Source organism: Gavialis gangeticus, unplaced genomic scaffold (assembly GCF_001723915.1).
Source record: "Gavialis gangeticus isolate Ggan-Ray unplaced genomic scaffold, GavGan_comp1, whole genome shotgun sequence".
In the NCBI taxonomy this organism is placed as follows: domain Eukaryota; kingdom Metazoa; phylum Chordata; order Crocodylia; family Gavialidae; genus Gavialis; species Gavialis gangeticus.
Genome location: NW_017729031.1, coordinates 33,664,725 through 33,687,696, shown reverse-complemented (window position 1 = coordinate 33,687,696; position 22,972 = coordinate 33,664,725). Strand labels below are relative to the sequence as shown.

The following is a 22,972-nucleotide window of genomic DNA, read 5'->3' as shown; positions in this document are numbered from 1 at the left end:
TCTCCTGCCCCCTTTGACCCTCCTGGGGATTACCTTCCCCTGGGCTTGGAGGATCGTCTCCTTAAGGAGCGACCACTCCCCTTGGACACCCGGCTCCCCTCCCCTCTGAGTCTTCAGCGCTTCTCCAACTATCCTCCTTAGCTCGTTGAAGTTCGCCCTCCTAAAATCTAGGGCCACCACCTGACTGCTTGCCTTTGCTACCTTGCGCTGAATGGCGAATTCTAGCAGGCAGTGGTCACTGTCGCCCAGGGGGTCAAGCAGTTAGTGCAGCCCATCTGAAAAAGATATATAGTAGTGCCCATTGAGTGCAGTCCCCCTCAGTGCTGACTTTTTCAAGTCATGGTGAGCCACATTGCTCGCATTTCAACTTCTTCATCACTCTCACAGCTGAACTGTGCCTTTCTTCTCCATTTCAAATCATTCCTGTTTTTAACACAGCCTTAAATGCCTGGCAAACATCACCAAACAGCCTCAAACAGTTCACCCAGAATATGTGCGTGCGCGTGATAATATATGTAAGCAGCATTATCACCATCATCATCATCCTCTTACCCATAAGGTACCTCACATGCTACATTTGGTACCAGGCCGAATAGGAGATGCCAATAGCGCTAAGAGATGAGATGCAAGCTTAACGTCAAAGCTGGAAATGGTGAGCATGCAATAAGCTAGCTCCTCACATGACAGCAACTGCAGTTTATTAAATGAAATTGGCAACAATAAAGCACAGAGACTTACTTGAGACTCTCTTGGGAACTGGAAGAGGAGCGGTCAGACTGAGGCAATGACACGATGCTGTCCGAGTTCTTCAGGTGAGACTGCAGGGCTTTCTGATAGGAGGATTCCAATGTATGAAACAAATGTTCTGCTTCTCTGCTGAAGTGACTGTGGAAGCCCCAGTAACACCTACAAATAAGATCCCAGGACAATACTGAATACTCTTAGGAATATTTGAGAGCCACAGTATCTCATACAGTCTCAATCCACAATGGCTCATTAAATGAACCATTTGGACAATTCATTTTTTGCTGGGACAAGCCTGAAACACAGCACCCAGGGTGACACTGTTTGGGGAAGCACTTCCACACAGAGCGAAATTGAACAGAAACAGGAAGCTGGGATGGGGAAACAAGAAGGTGAGACAGTGTTTGGGGTCATGCTTACAGACCAGGAACAAGACAGGATTCTGCCATAGCTCATACCAAGAAGATTATGAAGAAGAGCACAAGTAGACAAAAGCAGTAAAGACTGGGCAAGGTAGAGATCCTTCAGTAAGCTTCAACCATTAGCATCCACATTTGGAGGGGGAGGGGGCACACGACAGGTACTAAGCACAGCCAAGGTGCTGAGTAGCCCATTCACCCACAGTACATCTGCAACACTGTGACCAGAGTGGGGTGTATAGGGCAGCACTTGGAGCAGCCGGGGCAAGCTCTGGCATAGGTTAGCGCAGCCCATCTGAATAAGAGGAACATTTCAGCACAAGGGAATCCTGTTTATTACTGAGAGTCTCCTGAATAACAATGAGCATCTTTCACCTCTGTTGCAATCAGTAAGAGCTAGGGTCCTGGGCACCTTTCAGAATTAGGCTGAAGGACAGGCTGAAAACAAAGCTATTAAGTGCAAATTAATTTGAAGTCCTTCGTGCATGACAGCTGCTCCACAGCAGAGGAAGTCATTAGCATTTTTGTGTCACTGTGATAAAATGCAAAAACTTCAATCTAAATACTGCCAACATCTTCATTATGAAAAAATAAGAGAGGTGATATACCCTATAAAGCCTCCTGGAGTCGGCCTTGCTATCCATCAAGATGCCCTGGCTGTAGCATCATAAGGGCTAGGAATCTACTTTATTTTTATAATACTCCCTCCCCAAATAATGTAATACATTTTCTTGTGGTGGGCCACCATTGCCCAAAGGGGAGCAATGAATCATTTTACATTCCATCAGTGTGTTTAAAAGGATTAAAATGTGCCTTGGGACACCATTTTCCCTTCTGCAGTAAGTCCATCTACAATCATCTTCTCTGGATTTCAGAGCAAATTCTCAGTTTACTGACCACGTATATGTACACATTAAAAATTCAGCAAAACATTGTCTGGATATGCTAATGACAGAGAGAACTGCTACAAATTCAAGAGGTATTATTTAGCAGCTGAGAAAACAAAATGATACTGCAGTACGGTACTAAATTTGGCCAACAGTAGGTGCATCTGCACGTGCTATTAAGCAAAACAAACTCCGGCACTTATTGCACCAGAGTTTATTGCTCCCAGGCACTGCATCTACATGTACACCCAAGACTGAAGCACATTGAGCCAGGGCAGAGCAGCCCCAGCTGGCAGGGGAATGCCTGGGGAGGGGGGCAGGGTCAGCCTACCAGCCTGGGGATGCTGTGACCTGGCTCAGTAGTGCTGCGGAGGGGCTGGCTTGGGCACAAGGGTGTTTCAGTGCAGGGCTAGCCAGCAGGCAGCCCTTGCACTGAAGCACTCATGCCCTAGCCAGCTGCTTCAGCATCTACATGTGTGTATCTTGCTAATTTTTCCAGGAGTAAAAACCTCCACAGCAGGACAGTACTTGTATTTGCAAGTACCACCCTGCTGCACAGTTAATTTGTTTACTCCAACCTAAGAGGGCTGCACATGTAGATATGACACATTTACTGCAGAGCTATTTCATTTACTCCGTAGTAAACGTCTTGTGTAGACATGCCCAGTTTTCACACTAAGTAACAACATCTTGCAATGTAGTGATAAAGGTACTTTAGTTTCAAAATCCACAAAGACCTGTAGCCTCCAGTCTTCACACCAACACAAAATTCCACTAAAAGGTGATGAAATGTGAGACAGAGAGAGAAGAATCAGGCTAGAAATCTTAAGAGATGCCTCTTGGTTGGCTGGTGTATAGAGAGCACAACATACTTTTTCAGATATTATATTGACAGCTGATAATAAAAATTAGCAAGATACTCCTGCACTCTTAAGAACCTACGTTAACATGCAGAATAATCCATGCAGAAAACAAAAAGTTGCAAGACCACCTGATTTTAAGCAACAGTGTAAAATGGAGACTGCTAGAGCCTAAAGGAGTTATGGCACCAGTTTTATTATTGTGATAGTTTATAACCCCTAAAGCCATCAGAGCCAGGACAGGCCCTGCGTGTGTGTCCTGGCAGCAATTCACCATCTCACAACACCCTGCATTTCTTGAACAACTCAGAGGAAAAAAAATTCCACTCACTTCCTTGCCTCTATCCTTGCTTCGGAGTCAGCGTCATGGATTCCCTTCTTTATCGTTTCAGCTAACACAGATATGTGTCTGAAAGCAGAGGCAAACATCAGTCAGCTGGTCACAGATGAGCCTGCAGGAGCTTGCCGATTGTGGCTCTCAGAACACAGCCAGCATTTCACCGCACCCCCATGCCCACATCCTCCCCTTCAGCAGGCTGATGTATTTACTCATACGTGCCAGCTGTGTTTCACCCTGTGCTGCTGGATTTGAAGATGCAAGCAGCATTCTTCTGTGGTCATTCCTAAATTACCCTGGAAGTGGCAGGGGTGCAAAAATCATCCCAACCTTTACAATTAGCTTTGCGCATTTTGGAGCTAATGAAGTTGGAGTCACTACAACCTGTGTCGTTCTCCACAGATGATTAGTCTGACTAGTCACAACACATTGTACAAAGGCTCCTCTCTTACCCCCTATAGCTGGGGATGAGCCTTAACTAGCCACACTGCTTTTAGGACGTGGTAGGAAAACTCTTGAATTTTAGGGAGTAACTATGCTTTGTTTCTAGGGGCAAAGCAGTGCTTCTCTGCCCCGGAGGACTTGTACATCACAGTGCCAGACTTTCAGAGCTCCCTAATCCCAGTGAGGCTGTCTGGCATCTTTAAAGAGGCAACAGCATGTTCCAGTCTCTGCATCTGTCCAGCTTCCCCAGCCAATGGGAAAGGGGAATGGGCCCATGAGCCTGCCTTCTCTCCCATTTCTCATGGGCATTGCCCAGTGATTGCCAGGGAGCGTATTCTCTACACTTGGGTGAAGGCAGGGGCAGAAAATACATCCACTCCTGCAAATTTCAGTGATTAAGCTAGAAACCTACAGGGGCAGGGAAGGGAAGGAAAATGTACTCTAGTGCTTCCCCTCTTGAGACAGCTGTGTGTGGAGGCTGGAACAATCTGGTGCTTTCCTGCATAGGTCAGAAGAGGGAAAACCAGCCACTTTGGAACAGTATTATCCTACAGTCGATTCAACTAGCAATAAATAACCACCTTTGTGTTGCAGCTACTTCCCTGAAGAAAAGAACTGATATGTCTAAGATGTCCATTCTTTCTACCCCAATATCTCTCCTCTTTAATAAAGACAAATGGCAAATACCACAGGGCCTGTCCGCAATAAGCCTGGAGAGGGTCACCTCTTCAGAATTGGGCAACCATCTTCTCCATGAACAAGCCGTCTCTCTACTTTAGTAGCATCACTTTCAGGATGTGGGGTCAGTAGCTCTGGAGCCCACACCGGTGGTGCCACCAAAAGTTCAGATGTCAAGGAGACCTCAGTGTGATTTTATGACTCCCTTCATGTTTCTCATTTCTGTGCTGGAATGGAACTAAGAACTCTGATTGTGAAAAACCAGAAAGGAAGACTGTTGTGCCATGAGGCACCTGACCACAGCATGAGCCAAGCTCCAATGGCTGGGCACATACCCAGGATGGTAAGGCTAAACTTTGAGTCTGAATTAGACAGAGCAGAGGCTTAAATGTGAACCTCCCCCTCCCACATTCTGCATATATACCCTAAACCATGGGCTGTTGGCTAAAGAAGTCTGGCGCGAGTGGAACCGCTCGTAATATTTTTGTGAAAAGCAGTAACCATTCTTGTCAATGCTTTTGGTTTCAATAAATTAACATTTTCTGATGAATTTTATTTAAAAAATCCTGTTGTGCTCCAGGTAGGGTGTTCTACACCCTCGCTTTGCTGTGGGAAAGATCATTTATCTGGAAGGGAAGCGTACTCGGATCGTACCTTTCTAGGGAGTGCGTTTGCCATTCTTGTAACAGCAAGTCTAAAAATTCAAAGCAACGCCTGAAAGAGAGAGGAGAAATAGTCAGCGTTATCTCAGATTATAAAAAAGAGGCACACTGACTTGACTCCACCTGCTACCACACACCAGTCATCCATCATTATGGGCCCATTATGGGACACCAGAGTTCAGCAAAGAGCCCTTAGGAGAAATACTGCCCTTTCTATAAATAACTTTTACATCCACCATAATAAAGGTCTGAAACTCCGCAGTGTCACCGCTGCATAAAGGTGGTGTATTGCATTATACCAGTAGAATATAGTTCTTGATGCTTTTTGTGTTTTCGGTCTCTCAAAGATGGGATTAAGACAAAGTCCATCAAAGCTCGTATGAGTTTGCATTTGTTAGTTCTGTACAAATATGAAGCTTTGTAATAAGCCTGTGAAGAAAGCATTATTCTCATCTCCTTTCTTCATACTTAGAAACTGAGGCACAAAGTGACTTGCTTAAAGTCTGTGAAAGGGCTGTAATCGGGTGGCCACACAGATACCCATTAGCATTACACAGAACCAATCTAAAGGACTGATCTAACAAAGGTCTTCCAAAAAGCTGGCGGCAGGGCAATAGTCAGATATTAAGGCCAGAAAAGACCACATAGTCTAACTTCCAGCATGAAACAGGTCAGTGCATACAGGGAATGTGACAGCTGTACTGTGCTCTGAAGGGGACATGCCACCACCACAGAGGTTCACGGCAGAGAACAGAAATGCGGCTCATGCCTGGGAAGACGGCCAAACTAATCTGATCATAATATAAGCAATATCTAAACACGCATAAAGATTAACAAAGCTAACTTTTATTTAAAGACCATTTTTCCTTGTGAGAAACAGAAAAAGAAATTCCTGTCCCTATGGTGCCAAAAATTTTACAACCACCCTTTTGTCCCCAAGTCTCCAAAGCCACCTATGGGATTTAGGCACATTCACGCACGTTACAGAACATGTGCATATCTCCTGGATTTGGGGGGTATGGTAGGTAGTGTCACCCTTCCTCCTCCTCCTATCACTTTTTGATAAGTGAACCAAGTCATGGACAAACAAGGGAGAAAGGTCAAACTGAATGCTCACCTTCTAACTGCTACGGACTTAGAGGTACAGTTGCTGGTGATGATGGGTATTAGCCGAGGGATGTGTGTGTGCTAAAACAAGAAAAATCAGAGAAAGCATTTGAAACTCGGTACCTGTGGGAAGAAAGCCCGTTTCTTGTAGTCACGTGCAAACATTTAACTTGGCTCATTTTTTTCTTCCAAAATACAACCCCACAAATAAGGGCTATTGCTAATAAAGCCCTGGAAATGCCGTCTTTGCTTTTGCTTCTTGTAACAGGCTCCACTGGGTCCGACAGCCGCTGGGGTCGCTGTGCTGTGAGAGACCCCGATTCATCAACGGACACAAATCTCCAGCAGCTGGGCTTGCCAGGCCCTCCAAGCGTGCCAGCTGCGTCACTGTAGAATTCCCCCCCTGGTTGATTAACGGCTTCAGACAAAAACCATGCACCACTTAAAGAGATGGCATGCACGGGGGGGAGGGGAGGCCAGCCTGAGAGGGTTAAAACTAATTTCAGGGAACCATTACTTAAACTTTCCAAAGACAGAAATGCTTTACTTCTGCAGAGAGCAGGCTTTCATAATATTGCTCACTGCCACAGCGCACACCCTCCTTGCTCAAAGATCTCAAGCTTCACAAGCTGCCTCTAGCCTGGGTCGGTGCAAGTGTCCCCAGGTGGGATGCTAACAGGATACTAATACCACAGGACAGAACGGTGAGGGGCCTGGTCATGCCTCACTGAAGTTACTGGGAGTGCTGGCACTGGATTTCAATGGGTGCAAGGCTGGAATGCAAGACAGCTGCCAAGTATCATGCATTCAGGCTGTGGTAAAGTCTGAGTGCTGTGTTGTAATGACAGCCCACTTTATGCCAGAGAAATGAGCATTGTAAAAAGAATTAGAGTATTGGCTTTTTAAATCAAGGACAGACAGAAGGCGATTGAACGGCAGAAACCCAAGACTTATCTATGACTAATAGGCTTAGGTCTTGCAGTGTGTCTGGAATCTAGAGCAATTCAGAAGCTTGTGACTTGGAGCCTTCACTTACAAATTTGCAGCATTTATTTCCTATAAGAGTCACTAGATCGGGGTCTTGTCTTACTTAAAGGAACTGTAAGTATTACCTCTTTTTCTGGATTTAGCAGCTAAGACATATAGGAAAGCATTGTGCTGCAACCTGAACCAGTGCAACAAGGTCTTTATGACCAAAAACTGTTATAAGCAAGGTTCAAAGTGAGGTAGCTAGCTAGTGGCCACCAAAACACCAAATACTGCCTACAATTAGTGGCATGCCTATCGCTTGACTGCCAGTCGAGTGCTCTCTTCCGAGATGGTCCGACAGCTTCCCCTGGACACGCCAGGAGGCAGCTGTTGGACTCCAACTCCAAGAACCACAAAAAACGGAGCTACCTCCCATGACAGTGGGAAACTTCTCACTCCTCCTATATCGCCCACTCTCCCCTCTTAAACCACGTCTTTCAATAGCTTTCTAAAAATCTGACAGTGTGACTGGCAAAAGGAAAGTCACGTCTCATGGCGGATACAGCATCCAGAACTGAGGAAGAAGGCCAAGTTGTGCTCTGTTTAGGTCCTCGATCTATTCCCTCTGGAAATCTTCACATTCTCTCCAACATTCAGATCTGCTCAGAGAAAGGCCCCAAGTATCAGCCAGTGATCAAGTGTTGCTTTCTTTTAATATATACTTACTCTGATGATTAATCTAACAGCTACAACACCAGAAGTGGCCATTACTTTGGCACTGTTGGGAATTAGATTAAAGATGGTTGGCATAATGGCTTCTGCCCCGTGGTCAAACTTGTTTCCCAAAATTGATGACAAATGTCTGAAAAACAACGAAGTAATGCTGGTAAGCACTTTTTGGACTAAGCTACAATACCTAACATTGGCTATTTCAAGTCTTTGCAGTCCCCTTTGATTGCAGCAAGGGATAAAAAAAATAATAAAATAAAAAAAAATGTGTCAAAATCTCTTTCCTGCTTCCATCTCAATCCAATAAAGTACTTTGTCTTCATCTAAATTTTAACAAGCAATACATTCAGTAGCTGGAAGTCTGCCACATTACTGGCATTGGCAAACATGCACTATGGGATTCTGATGAACGATTTGGTTTTTTTTAGCACTTGTCAGGTTCAGATTTGGGTTTCACTGAAACATGCTGCCTTGTCTTGACATTTGCAAATTCCATAACCTACAATTAAAAGTGCCCTAGTGCCCTGTCTGCAAAAACCACTGCATGGCTGCACACAACATGTGATTACCAGTGATGGGAAAGCCAACCCCTGGAAAATAAAAACTAACCTGAACTTTCACCTCAAACTCAGGCTGAACCCAAAGGGAATACACTTTATATTTCTCAGTTTTACATGCCTCCTTGCCCAATGGATACAGCTATTGCAGCAAAAGGGCAAGTGTGAAATATCATATGAAGTGTTATTCTATTGACCTTTCCGGGTTCAGCATAAACCAAGATGGGCAGGAAATTTCTCTGTGCTTGCAAGATTTTTGCTCTTGTTTTGCAGAGTCAGAAAGATCAAAATATTCATGTATTTCCTGAAATCAAAGCTTCGGCAGTTTGCCCAGCCCTAATGAAGACACTGATTTACACGAGATGTCTGGTTTTTCAATGGGAACAACATTCAATTAACTTCCATGAGTCCGATTCCTCAGCCCCTCACCATGATCAAGGTCTGCTCTCTCTGTAACCTCGCTGGTGCAGATGGCACGTAAGGCAGAACAGAATTGTACTGTAGCCACCATGCCTGTAGCTGCTAAATCAGTCTCCTTCACTTCAGAATATAACAGTGTGTGTGAAAAAACAGCCTGGATGAAATCAAACTGAGCTTTGTCCCTGCCTTCATTGAAGTCAGGACCTCGCCATTAGATTATAAAGGATGTGCTTTCAAGCTGGTTTTTACAAGTGAGTACAGACTATGACTCTGGCTCTGGCTCTAATCCAGAAAAGCATCACGATGCAGTATCACTAGTCAGTAAAGTACTTATGCCTATGTCTAAGTAGGCTTATACCAATGCTTATTGGCTTTCCCAATTCAGAAAATGATCTCTGGTAGAGAGAAAGGCACCATTCAGATGTTTTTGAAGTAGTGATTATCACAGGGTCTAGGTACTGGGACAGTTCTGGCTAGGGACTGATATCAGATATATTTATTGCATTTCTTGTGTTTTAAATCTGACTCTGTCCTACCCCACCTATTCAAAACTGACACTGGAAATCCATTAAAAGGATGCGATTCAAATACCAGGGAACTTTTTTATTTATTTATTTATTTATTTTTAACATGGGGCTCACTGAATAGCATGTAGCCTGGAGCCTTCCAGCTTCTCAAGCCTGCCTGGTGCTGAGCCCTTGGTTCTGAAGAAAGTCAATGGGACGGTGGGTGCTCATCTCCTCCAAGGTCAGACCAGAGCTCAATTTGTCTCTGCCTGGTCACAGAAATCCATAACTCATCCCAAAGGGGTGGTTTTGGTTTTGAACCAATACACTGAAAGTATGCCTGGATCTCAAGCACATTGGGTCATTATTCAAATGTTTCATTATTAAAAAGAAAAATACGTGATACCCATGTAGGACAAACGATAGATTGATCTGAATTTCAAAAATTAGATTCAGTGTCTGTCCACTTAATATGTCCAACACCCCACCGTTAAAAACCCATCGACACAGGATATACAACCATGGAGAACCACCTGCATAAGCCTGGTTTCCATGAAGTTTGGCCAAAAGAGCTTTCAAATGTGCATAGATCAGTATCAGTGTAAATCCATATCCTTGGGTATTAGTGCAATTGTTTCATCTGTCTATACCCTTTGGCTGTCCAAAGGGTAGAGACTCACAACAGGGCCAAATACCATAATAAACAGGGTCTGCCTTTCATCTAAATAATGCTATAACAAAGTTTAGAACGTGGAGCTTCATAGTCCTTACCCCAACGTGATACAAGCCTCTCGCACTACCTGAGAGCGCAGATCTTTAGCGGACAATTTAAATGCTCCATCCAGCAGGCGCAGGTGTTGGAAGAAGTTGTCATATTCAGCAGCTCCAGCTAATAGTAAGGATCGGATCTTTTTCAACTGTGGGCAACATGACATTTAAAGATTTAACACACTGACACAACAAGGTGCACCAACACCTGTTAATGAGAAAAAGCCACATTCACAGCTGTATTCACTTGCAGCTTCCCCATAAAAATATCCGACAAAGGGCACCTGCTGCCCAAAAGCTTGTCCAACAGCTCTCCCAATATGCAGTCGGTCCAGTAAAATATATCACAAAAAAACCTTGCCCATCCAAATATAAATGCACTGAGGAATACAATTTTTTAACACAAGCCACCCAATTTCGTGTCAGTTCATACTTTAGGGACCAATATACTGAATAACGGTAAAAATGGCAACTTCCTACAGGACTGCGACAGGAAACCCAAAAGCATCATTTACAATTTGACTAGTGATAAAAAGTGCTGATGAATAATACTTTAATTTTTATTATAATCACATCATGGAAGTTATTGGGATGTTTAAGCCAGAGCAGTTGTTCCTTTGTTCTCTTTTATACCCTTCTACTAACAACACGCAAAGGGAGGAATATCTCAAGGCATTAGAGTGCAAGGTATGCATTCAGATGCTGCAATCCTTCCACAGCTAAAAGGATGGTTTGAATTTAAGAGCCCTGGCTCAGACCCTGAACTGACCTACACTAATGCAAATAGGGAATATCTCCACTGACTTGGTTAAAGTCAAGTCTTGTCTACACCTGGAGTAACAATGTCCCCATTGAAATCTACAGAACAGAGAAGACCTTATTCTGTTTTACATTAGTGACATATTGTGCTCATCTACATAGAAAGATTCAAACATGCCATCCACATAACAAGCCCTATTTCCCATCACTTCGCTTCTCTCACAGGCTTATCAGCCTGTGCAAACGTGGGTGCAAAATGTTACTAACTAGCTGACATCCTGCATACAGAAGTGCAAAGCAGTGTCCAGCACTGGAGAACAGCTCCTTTGGCCTGCAGCCGTCCACCCAGCTGAAAGGCAGTAAGGAAATTCATTGCAATTTTTAAATTCACTTTTGAAAATGTGATTCTGAAGCCTGAAAGCGACTTTCTAGTTGCATCTGTTTTGGAAAATTCGGAGCAGGCGTCTCATTCTGTATGGTTTGCTCATGATAAGCAGCTTCTTCTAAACCCAAGACTTCATGGCTCCCCTAATGAAGGAGGTTACCCATAGCGCAGGGGTGGGTAATTATTTCAGGCAGAGGGACACTTCCTGCGTTCTGGCAAGCCATCGAGAGCCGCATGACAGGCAGCCAGGGGCAGATAAATATTAATTTTCTAAATTTTTAGGGGCCCCACAGGCCAGATAAAATGGCCTGGTGGGCTACACTCGACCTGCAGGCTGCATTTTGCCCACTGCTGCCATAGAATAATATCCACCCAAACAGAGGGACAGCAGCAAGTCACTTAAAGGACACATCTGCCTTATTCGATGTAGTACACAGACTTTCTACAGGGCCTCTGCTGGGGGTTGAATTTTACCTACAAAACCCACAGGTTAAAACATTTCAAATCTAGGTCCCATGCTTACAGCAGCCACTCTCTGTTCCCAGTCATGCTTATCATCAGATAATATCTCTCTAATTTTGTTTATGGATTCTTCAAGGTCTCGGCTGGAATAAATCTGCAAATTGAAAAAAAAAAAAAATATTATCAAGATACAGGAAATGCTTTCAAAAGCAAATGAAGGGATTTCTCATCTAAATGCCAATTCCTTCATCCCCGAGTGCTGAGATGCACTTTGCAAGGCCAACACCCAGCATATCTGGCTCTGAAGACCCCAGAGACTTGCACACATTGCACAATTACTGTCAGAAGTGGTTTCGGGTTAGCTGATCCTGCCTTGGGGCAGAGGGCTGGACTAAGGCATTTTGAGGTCCCTTCCTCTTGTCTATGATTCAATAAAAATGAAGACAATCCAAGTAATTGCACAGAATGCATAAAGTGTTGGGGTTTTCTTTGCTTGATTTGACTATGATGCAGCTTGACAGTTTAAAGGAGGTCAACATTTATTTCTGGAGCAAACTTTGTGCGGAGTGCGCTCCTCTAGAGTGCCACGAACAAACACCAACACAGACAGCAAAGCAAATAAACAGCATCTGATGCAGAAGTTGTGCCCAGGAAGTGCGAGAACCCCCTGCTGCCTAAGCCAAATCATTCGTTGCATGAGCAACCGGGCCAAGGAAGACCTGTTTATTGCTTGAAGGGCAGGTTTTGCTCCAAATAGTCTATTAGCCAAGGAGGCCACGTCCCCGCAAGCAGGAATGTGTCTTCCCCCAGGGACACGTAGCAGCGGCACACCTTGTGCCACTGCTATGCGTACCTAGGGAAGGCCCATGCCATGCATGCTTTAGCACGAGGCAGTTACCCCAGGTGGGGAAGGGGAGGCTGGGAACAGCACAGTTGCTGGCCCCAGCAGCCTTACCTGGAGTCCTGGGGGCCTTGGGGAGCTGCAGCCATGGCGCTCCTGCAGCAGGGAGCCTGGCCCACAGCCGGAGTGCGGCTCCAGCCGGCCAGGCTCCGGTTTTGGGTGGCGCGTGCTGCCGCCACGTGCATTGCCCTGCTTATTTTTGCCATGAGTTTTTTTGACCCTGGGATCTCCCAGGGGTCAAGAAAACCCCCTGCCCTGCAAAGTGCGGTGCGTGCAGAGTCCAGAGAAAGATAACAACAAAAATGATCAGAGGTTGAACATGCATAATCTATGAGGAAAAAATTGGAAGAACCGGATTAGTTTAGTTCAGAGGAGATACAAGTGAAGAGAGACATTTTAAGTCTTCCTATATGTAAAAGGTCACTGCAAAGAGGAAGGTTATAATCTCATCTCTATGGCCACTAATTAGCTTAAATTGCAGAAAGGCAGATTTAGGTTAGACATTAGGGAAACCATCACCTGGAAGAGTAGTTGATACTGGAAAAGGCTGCCTAGGGAAGCTGTGAGATCTCCAGCACCATCAGGCCTACTTAAGAACAGGATAGACAACCATCTGCCAGAATGATTTAGGTAAAGTAGATCCTGCCCTGGGACAGGGGGAGGGTTTAAGCAACTTCTTGAGGTCCCTTCCAGTCTACTCTGATTCTTACCCTCATTCCAGCCAACATCACAGTTCTCACCTCTTCACTTTCCAGTATGTTTGCTCTGTTGGACTCTGCCCCTCAGGCTCCCCACAAAATCGCTCCCTTCTGGGCACCTCTACATGTGCATTAATGCACTTTTCCTAGTGTGCATTAAATATAGTACCTTCAATGTGAGGTACTAAACAAATGTTTAGTACCTAACGCACAGTACCAAAAGTGCATGTTTTTTAAGTGAGGCTAATGTGCAGTAGCCTGTTTTACTGCACATTAGCATAATTGAACATTTTTTGTGTGATGCTTTAATGTGCAGTAAAATAGGCTACTGCGCATTAAGGTGCACATGTAGATGCACCCTCTGGCTACAAGTCTTCTCTGCAGTTTCTCCCATTTGGAGCTTGCCTTCCTGTGTCTCAGAAAGCACACCAATTCTCCACTTCCTTGGAATTTGCAAATATCTTTTCTCCTTGGCCTACCTCCTAAGAAGGGCTCATCTCCAGAGACAAGAAAATTTTACTACCCGTTTCAAAAGGCTGGACATTTCACAATTCATTTCTACTCACCTGCACCATTGGGACGTCATCAAATGCTTTAATAAAATCCTCCTCATCGACCGCACCAGCTCCCTCTTTGGCTGCTGACAGACAGATAAATTAAAAAGCCTTTTTTACCCTTCCCATCAACAACAGTTGCACCATAAAAGAAAACCTTCAGTTATGGGAGCACTTGAACAGGGAAGAATTCAGGTCTACTCCAAACCTATGTAAAAGGGTTTAAATGAGATGGAAAAAACAAACGCAAGGAAATTCAAAGCCAGATGCTGACTATACAGGGCATCCTTCAATTCCCAACCACAAAAGGGCACGTGAAGGAAGTCATTAAGGCAGCTGTTCAGTTGAGGGATGCAGCCTGACAAGATGAGACAGAATATTTACTTAAGCTGTAAAGGAGTTTTTCTTTTAACGGACTTAGACCTATCCATAATTGATGAACGTATGGGCCTTCTGACACCGGCAGAAGACAGGCAGATGGGGAGAAGCGGGAAAGTGTTTGGAACATGAATCAGGAGGAGGAAGGAGCTTGCTCAAGATGGGACTCGGAAAAATTTCCAATTCAGTTTACTTACAAATTTCATCAAAGTTGGTTATTATTTCTCTTTACCTTTGTTTATTAGTGTGAAAACGTGGAGGTCAATAGTCAGAGGTGTTAGAAAACCACTGTACTGTTTTAACCTGCACAAACCTCTGGCTTTATTAAATAAAATGCCTTGCATAACTTCAGCTATAGAAGTGCAGATGCGAGGAAGGTGTGGATCTCAGCAGCCTGCCCATGCACCAATACGAAACACCGGCCTTCACAGACAAAAAAAGGATACGACTGTGGTCATAATTTGCAGATCCACTCTACCAGAATATGCCTTTTGTAGCCAGTGGGAGCACAAATCTCACGTTCTCAGAGGGAACAATTTGCTGCTATTCAAAAGGCCGATAAAGGATTATGCAGCAATTAAGTCCTTGAAAGAAAGTTGAAGGGAGACTTCACTGCCCCTAGGCTCTGCTGAAGGGCCTTTGAATTTCATGTTACTGCCTTACCTGTGGACTTTGGGCCCAGAGCTGCAGACCCAAGCCTGCGGGCAGTCCCCATCCCAACCCTGCGGGAGTTTGAAGGGGCCTTTGAAGATGTAGAGGAGCTGGCCGAGGAAGGTCGGTTCCCATCCACAGAGTCTTCATCATCAAAATTTTTATCTGCGGAAAAAGCATATTCAGCCATTACTCTGGAGAGAGTAAACATCTCCCAGCCAGCATACCCATTTTGGGTACCCCTCCACGGTTTCTACAAGAACACTGGAGACAATCGAGTTCTGCCTGTTCTCATCGCAGCAAGACTTTACTGAGGTTACTGGAAGGTTAAGCACAGCAGCTATAATCAAAGCCTATTACCCATCCCTGCCTGTCCTGCAAGTTCAAAGTGCTAGGAGGCTCAGGGAACTTGAAGTGGACAACACAGATATTGCCCCGCATTTGAAGGCTCAGGTCCAGGTTAGTAACTGAAAACATAGTAGTGGTCTCAAGTCCGGACCTCCATTTTAAGTCTCCATGACTATACCAGATGGGAGTAAGTAGGTATTAAAGGTAACTGAGAATTGAGGCAGTAGTTTGTAAACTAAGAGATGAAAAGGTCCTGGGAGAGTGAATTACATTTTCCTGCTCAGAGGTGGTGTTTGTGCAGCCAAAGTGAGGTGCAGCAGGGCACATAGGGAAGGACCACACCAGGGTGCCCAGACTATTCTCTGGATCATCAGAAGACACTCACCTGCTGCGCTATGAGTTGTGAATGCAATAGCCTTAAATCCTCTAACATTTTTTTTCTCTTTGCATGAAGATTAAGGCTGTCTGCTTAGAAAAATGAACCCAAATTTAACAAAAGGTGGGAATTTAAACTTCAGTAGTTAAAACACACAAGCACCCCAGTGCAGATATGCATTCAGAATTAAAGTAGCCGTAATTAAATTCAGTATAGTTCACTGAAAATCATTTAAAACTAATCTTAATGAAGGTCACTAATTCTGAACGTGCATCTATGCAGGGCTTTAATTCAGTTTAATCCACTTGAAAAAAATAATTCAGGTCTGTATGCCTGCGAGTCCCCATGTAGACAGACTCAGAAGCCGAGAGGTGGAAATGAGTGGTCACAGACTGAAAACAGAAGACCAGGTTGATTATCTGTGCGACTCCTATTAAAACAAGGACAATCATTGACATATGCAACCTGAATTAGCCTCGACTGGTGGGGCGGGGGAAAGAGGCAAAGTTCATTTGGATCCTTCACAAGTACTTAAAGTGGGACAATGAGCTTGTAGGATCCTAAGATAAAAAGTCTTTGTCCTGGGATAAATCAGTTGTCTGTTTTTAACTTGTGTGCATAGCAGGCAGTTCATATAAAGAAAACCAGCTCAACTCCTAAGCTGTTTCTTCCCCAAATCTAAATGATGTGGTCTTGGGTCCCACATTACTCCAACCTTTTCCCAGATGGAGGCAGAGTGTGAACCCGGAGCAGCGCTACCTTTGTTCAGCGAGAAAAATCACTGCTGAGCGATCCAAGGCACTTCTCTCCCACCCGGGGTGGGCATGTACCGCGCTGCCTACAGTTGTGCTGGAGCCACTGCGATCATAAAGCAGCTCCGGGCATGCTTTACTTGCTATATTCCCAACTCGGCAAACCGCTGAAGTCCACCTTATTCAGCCCACCACTCAAGCACACACATTTCACAGTAAGGGCAGGTGGAACGAGAAATAACCTCAAGTACTTTAATGACTAGGGGAGGACTGAGTAGGTTCACCTCCTCGCATTGTGCAGGCTGGGAGCACAAGACCCTTGAAAGAAAGTGGAAAATGATGATAATTAACACACAGCAGAAATGAGGTCAGCAATTAAGGAGATGAGTTATTAAGGCAAATCTGTGGTCAATACTGCCACTGACAAGAAGAAGGATTTTTTTTTCCCCAAATACCTTTGGGGATGAAAGGAATCCTAAAAAATGGCATTGGTCCAAAAAAGATGGACAAGGAGGAGCCATCAGCACTAATGCCAAGAAAGGCAGAAGTGGTCATTAAATGTTTCTGTTCTGTATTTGGGAAAAACAGATTATAATACAGGCACATCATAGTACACCAGTGACATACCACCCACTTCAACCAGAACTAAGGATGATGGTAAGCAGCAGCTGCTAACACTGTTTTTGAACAGCCAGCAGCTCCAGATAACCTGCATCCAAGAGTTTAGAAGAGTTGGCCAAGGAGCTGTCTGGCTTATTAGTGTTAATATTTAATAAGTCCTGGAAAATGGAAGAAGATCCAGAGGACTGGAAGGCAGTTAATGATTAAAATATAATGTTTAAAAAGGATAAATAAGACGATCCATTTAATTACAACCATGACACTCGAGCAAAATAAACGGCATACGAGATTTGATTAATAAAGAATTAAAGGAACATAACATAATGAATGCCAATCAGCAGGGGTTTCTGGAAGAGAAGCTTTGTCAAACAACATTTCTTCATGAGATCACAAGCTCGGTCGATAAGGGAATACTGAATACTCTCTGCAAGGCATCTGACCTGGTACCCCAAGGCAATCTGTTTAATGAACAAGAATAATACAAAATCAAGAGGACATTAAAAGAATTAACAACTGGCTAACTGAGTAGTGTGACCTGGTAACTGTGAACAGGGAAGCATAGTGCAGGAAGTGTGTTTCTAGTGGCCCCCACGCTATTGAACATTTTTATCGACGAGTTGAAAGGAAACATAAAACCACTGTTGACAGAGTCTGAAGACGACCCAAAGATTAAGGGGACTTGTACGTAATACAAGGACTGGTCGGACATAATGCAAGAGCGATACGGATTGCTCGATACACTGGGCAAGTAGGTAACATGCACTTCAATACACCCAAGGGCGACGCTGAGAAGATGCGAAACTCTACCCAGGGAAGCAACAAGTCTGAAAACTATTTGGACTCATGACACATCGGAGGTGGGCAAAGTAAGACCCGTGGGCCAGATCCAACGCGCCAACTGATTGGATCTGGTCCGCGTGATGCCAAGAGGCCAGGGCGGCCTCCAATGTGCTGGGCGCTCCCTCTCTCTGGGCCGGGGCTGCCACCCGCGCAGACATGGAAGCACGAACCTGCCCGCAGCTGTAGCAGCCTTGCCCCCCCCCAGGCCGAGCCCTGACCCAGCACTGCTGGCTGTGTCCGCAGCTGCCCAAACATGGCTGGCACCCTTGGGTCAGGGCTGCTGGTGCAGGGGGAGAATGGCCCTCAATGGGTCACCAAAACTCATTAAATGGCCCATCAACACAAATAATTGCCCACCCCATGATACACAATCATCTGAACATAAGGACCCAGTACAAAATTGTAGCTAAAAGGCGCAACAGTCCTGGGAATATATAAAGATGGGACTGTTATAGGAGCCAGGGGGTTGTAGGACATGTGTATTAGGCACTGGGATGGCTGCTACTGGAGCACTTGTCCAGACCTCCAAAAAGATGTCATGAAACTGAAGGGGGTTCAGGACAGGATTATTAAAAGACTGGAAAACACATGTATAGAGTGAGCATCTCCAAAACCACCTCCAGCTGATCACTTTAACCAAGAGACATTTAAGAGATGACTTGATCACAGTCCTGAAGTACCTATGTGGGAGACAGAAGTTTGGTAACAGATGGATCTTCAGTCGGGCAGACAAAAGATATAACAATATCTAACAAGACCCAGAGACTGGAAAATAACAATAAAAAAAAGACGGCCCAATTGAGAGTTGAAATGAGGTGCAACTTGCAGCAAGAAGAGCAATTAACCCTTACATTTTGTGGTGGATTTTCCATTTCTGGAAAACTAAGAGAGAAATTTCTCCTAAGAAAAAAACACCCTTGTGCAAACAGGAATGAATTCAGGGAAGCTCTGTGGGCCTGGTCGCACAGGCGGTCAAAGCAGAGGATCACAATGGTCTCTTCTAAGCTTTATAATCCACGAATCTAGGAAATCCTTAACAAGAGGCTTAAATGCTGAGGATGGGCTTATGAAGACCTTTGCAACTGGGATGAATTTCACAAGGATTACATATTCTTCTTAAACATGTTCATTAATATATTAAATAAAGGATTCATTCTTCTATATGAGAAATAGATACACATATGTATATACTCCACATATAGAAGAATGAATCCATGTGTGTGTGTGCACGCGTGCGCGTAGATAGATACATCTATCTATCCATAGATATATCTATCTATCTATATCTATAGATAGATAGATAGATAACCATCCAAGATAACATTATCATAATTTTTCAAGATAACAGATATTCTGTATTATTTCAAAAGTATCACTCATCCAACGGCATAAATATAACTTCACTTACATTAAGCCATCTATCTAGACTGTGTCGTTTAACTTAAAAATAACCATCTTGTGTTTGCGCTTTTAAAACCCCACCCCGCTTTCAACACACACAAAGGGTGTGGTTTTCTACTCCACATAATAATGTAATGTAAGACTTCAGAAACCAAACATCAAGGAAACTTCATTTTGTAGCCTGTAATTAATTCCACTCATTTTGCTAACATCCCAATGTAAAATGGGCTTTCCTGAGTATTAGCTTAAAAGAAAAAGAAAGGGGGGGAAAAAAGAGCAAACCCTCCAATTGCTTTACAGGCAAGTTACACCCAAATTCATCTTCTTGCACGCTGGAAAAGTCAGCAAGCTAAACAAATGATTTTCTACTATTTAGCAGAAATAACCTCCAGCCTCCAAACAGCCTTTCCTTAATTGCAAATTGAGGGTAGCAGTCAGGCACATTTACAACTGCACATCAGGGCTTTCACCAGCACGTGTGTTGACCAGAAAGAGAAACAAAGAACAGACAAGATGCGAAACGTGGAGTTCAGAAAATCCGAGGTGACCGACCATCCGCGCGCAAACGTAAGAAAAAAGGAGAGCCTTTCTGATCCTGCAGCTTCAGCCAAAATTATCATTTATAATCAGGGTCGTATTTTGTACTCTCGCTGTAAATCCTATGGGGACAAATTCAAATTCAAGCAGGGTGCGACTCTCCCGGCACACCGGGGATGAATTTGCACCGCCGTGTTAAACGGTGCACAATCGTCGCTGTTCTCCTGTCCTCTGACCCCCCCAGTGCTCGTTATGAGTGATGCCTCCTACGAGCCATCAGACACGCTTTGCTGAAAGAGGCCTTTGTCTGCTCCGGACTCCGCTTTCTCTTGAAATGACAGAAAATATGACTGCCCAGGCTCATCCTCCCCCCACACAATCATCAAAAAGAAGAAGAATTCGCTTACAAGTGCATATCCGTTTGCAAATTAGCTTCCTCAACATTCCTTCATATTTTCCATAGCGTGCCCAGATGTAACGCTGTCTCGCAGAGTGCTGCGCCTTTCAGTCCACAGCATAATCAATCATTGCCCCTCGTATTCATTAAGCATGCTGCCTTCGCACGTGGATTTAAACAGCCAGGGCTTCAGTCCTGGTTAAACGGCCGGGGCTCCGCAGCACTCGGACGAATGCCCATTTTCGCCCAGTAAACTTCAACCCACTTCTCAGGAAGGAAATTTGCTGCGACCGCGAGCCTGCCAGGACGGCTGATCTGAGGCTGAAGACCAGTTTACTCCGTCTTGCTGGCTTGGCTCGCAATAGGAACTAGCTGGAGTCTATCCCCTGGGAAGCTCTAACGGGAGCATCTCAACAGCTGTCATCATTTGTCCATGACGAATAAATTTAGTCATTATTCATTTTTAAAGCGTAACCCCTTCAGGCCTGGGCGAGGTGTAAAACGAAAAGGAGATGCTGCCGCTGGAGTCCAGGAAGCAGAGCAAATTGGGCCGGGGTTTTTTTCTTAACATAGCCACTGATTCCCACGCGCTAGGGCTAGCAGTCTGGTGACCGCTCCTCCAGAACAGCCTGGCCCATCACACAACACATCCGTTGCAAGAATATTGAAAAATATTAAAATATCGTGGCCCCTGCAGAGGAGAAGTGTCCAACCGGGGTGTCAGCCCTGAATGCAGGTTTACATCTGAACATCCCGGGCCATGTGTCAGGTATCCAGGTTGTAGCTGTAGTGGTCTAGAGGCAAAAGCAATCAGGACTCGTGGCAGAGGTGAGATCTTTTATTAGATCGAGTAGATTTTTAAAAACATGTCTTTAACTGCAAGCTTTTGGGTACAAACAACCTTCATCAGGCATAGGAGAACTTTTACGATCTTTTCTCCTATGCCTGATGAAGGGTGCTTGTGCCCAATAGCTTGCAATTAAAGAAATGTTTTTGCAAAAAATCTAGTTGGTCTAATAAAAGATATCACCTCTACCATGAGTCCTGATTGCTTCCAGCTAACATTAGGGTCTCCAGAGCCCAATTCTGCAAAGTGCTGAACATTCGCCAGTCCCATCCAGGTCAATCTAGACACCTCTTGCATCCCACAAACCCCTAGTGCCTCAGGAGCTCAGCACCGGTGGGCAATGAGGGCACTCAGCATCTTACACCATCAAGCCTTACATAGCTAAGACCAAATGTTTTGAAGTTGTATGCCTGATGTTAAGCAATCAGATCTGTAAAGCAAGACACTGGGCGCCCACGGTGAAATCCAGAGGATCTCTGGGTGATCTTAAAAAGCTGGCCACTTGATTTTGGTGCCTGATTTTAGAGCACTGCATTTCCATAAAACGGCCAACAGTCAGGGACCCAAATCACCTTGTTCTACGCACGGCACAAGTCCTCTACCACAATACATACAGCAATAAATACCACCAGCATCTCCACTCAACCCCCAGGGAAGAGGGAAGGGAACATTTTCCTCTTCTTGCACCAACTCCTTGCCAGGTATTTAACAATGCCTACTTTTTCAGCTGACCTCCTCCTTTGATCCAAATTAAAGCATTCTTCTATTTCCTTTCCTTGGCTAGAAAATGAGAATTTAATCATTTAGCTTCCTGTCACCATTCTACTTAATCAAGAATTAATTAAGTGCCTCTCAGTCTAGTGTGTCCCAAACTCCCATTACAAAGAGTAAATACTTCTCTTTCAGGAACCCCACGGTGGGAATTGGTTTTCTTCTCCACAAATGCATCACGTTTGTACAATTCACACCGGAGCTTTGATGTACATCCTGCCATTTCAAGACACAAAAAACCTAGGTAGTCTATAAGCTCTCAGCCAACACAACAGCTCCAGCAGGAATTCGCTCTCCTCAAGGAAGCATCTCAGAAGACAATCACGTAGCATAATAAAAGTCACAATGAGCTTTAGTGAAAAATTCTGCATTAAAAAAAATATCTAATTTCAGTATAATAAACTAAAAAGTGTCTAGAACCTGAGATGACAGATACCCTAGAATAGGTCAGACAAATGCAACCTTTACACAGCAACATAAATATCTACAGGGGTTTGCAACACTGAATGGACCACAGCGCCAAAGAGTTTCAATCCAGTACAGGCAAAAGTGGCCGCATTAGCAAGTGATTTCATTCATCTAATATTGCAACAGAAGAGTCAGACTAAACATTGCACAGGTAGCGTGTTGCCAGCTCTCACAACCAGCTCGCATAGCTTCTTATATTTAGCAGAAATATTGGAGCAATGTTGCAGCCATGATGGGTTTTTGTAGGCCTGAGAATAGGTTTCTTTTCAAAGCCCCAGCTCCTGGAGTCAGGTGACTCTGACAGAGTTTTGCCTCGTCTTTTCTACCTTCCTCCTCTCCAACTTGATCTCTAGTGACTAAGCAGTGCACTGGACAATGCAAAAGCTAAAGATTCAAAATGCAGATGCCAAATAAGAAGAGTCCAGTATTGCGGTTTTTAAAAAAAGAAAAAAAAAAAAAAAAAAATCAGGATTTTCAACCAGTCTTCTCGGTTGCAAGTAGGGATGTAAACGGTTAAATGACCAATACATTTATACCGTTTGTCGTTTAGCGACGTCTGGCCGAAACAGCCTCAGTCCTTCACACCTTCACCATGCTCCGGGCACTGTGGGGGTCCCAGGCCGCTGGCGGGGAGCGAACCATGGGCAGGGGGTGGTGGGCTGCCCCCAGGATCCCTGATGCACTGCCACCCATCAGAAACACCTGTGCAAGGGGGCAGCGGCAACCCCTCAAACCCAGC

General features: G+C 44.5%; 1 protein-coding gene across 9 annotated transcripts in view; it reads right to left on the bottom strand.

Moving 5' to 3' along the window:
* The window catches only part of CLASP1 (cytoplasmic linker associated protein 1), a 349,913-nt gene that overhangs the window by 167,273 nt on the left and 159,668 nt on the right, over window positions 1–22,972 (bottom strand). For all 9 annotated transcript variants that reach the window (XM_019522593.1, XM_019522595.1, XM_019522594.1 and 6 more), the window contains exons 9-17: window positions 14,888–15,040; window positions 13,859–13,932; window positions 11,755–11,847; window positions 10,091–10,236; window positions 7,834–7,969; window positions 6,149–6,219; window positions 5,024–5,083; window positions 3,242–3,319; window positions 739–906 (exon numbers count right to left, since the gene is read on the bottom strand). In XM_019522593.1, coding sequence (XP_019378138.1) covers window positions 739–906; window positions 3,242–3,319; window positions 5,024–5,083; window positions 6,149–6,219; window positions 7,834–7,969; window positions 10,091–10,236; window positions 11,755–11,847; window positions 13,859–13,932; window positions 14,888–15,040 — 979 coding nt within the window. The remainder of the gene's footprint in view (window positions 1–738; window positions 907–3,241; window positions 3,320–5,023; window positions 5,084–6,148; window positions 6,220–7,833; window positions 7,970–10,090; window positions 10,237–11,754; window positions 11,848–13,858; window positions 13,933–14,887; window positions 15,041–22,972) is intronic.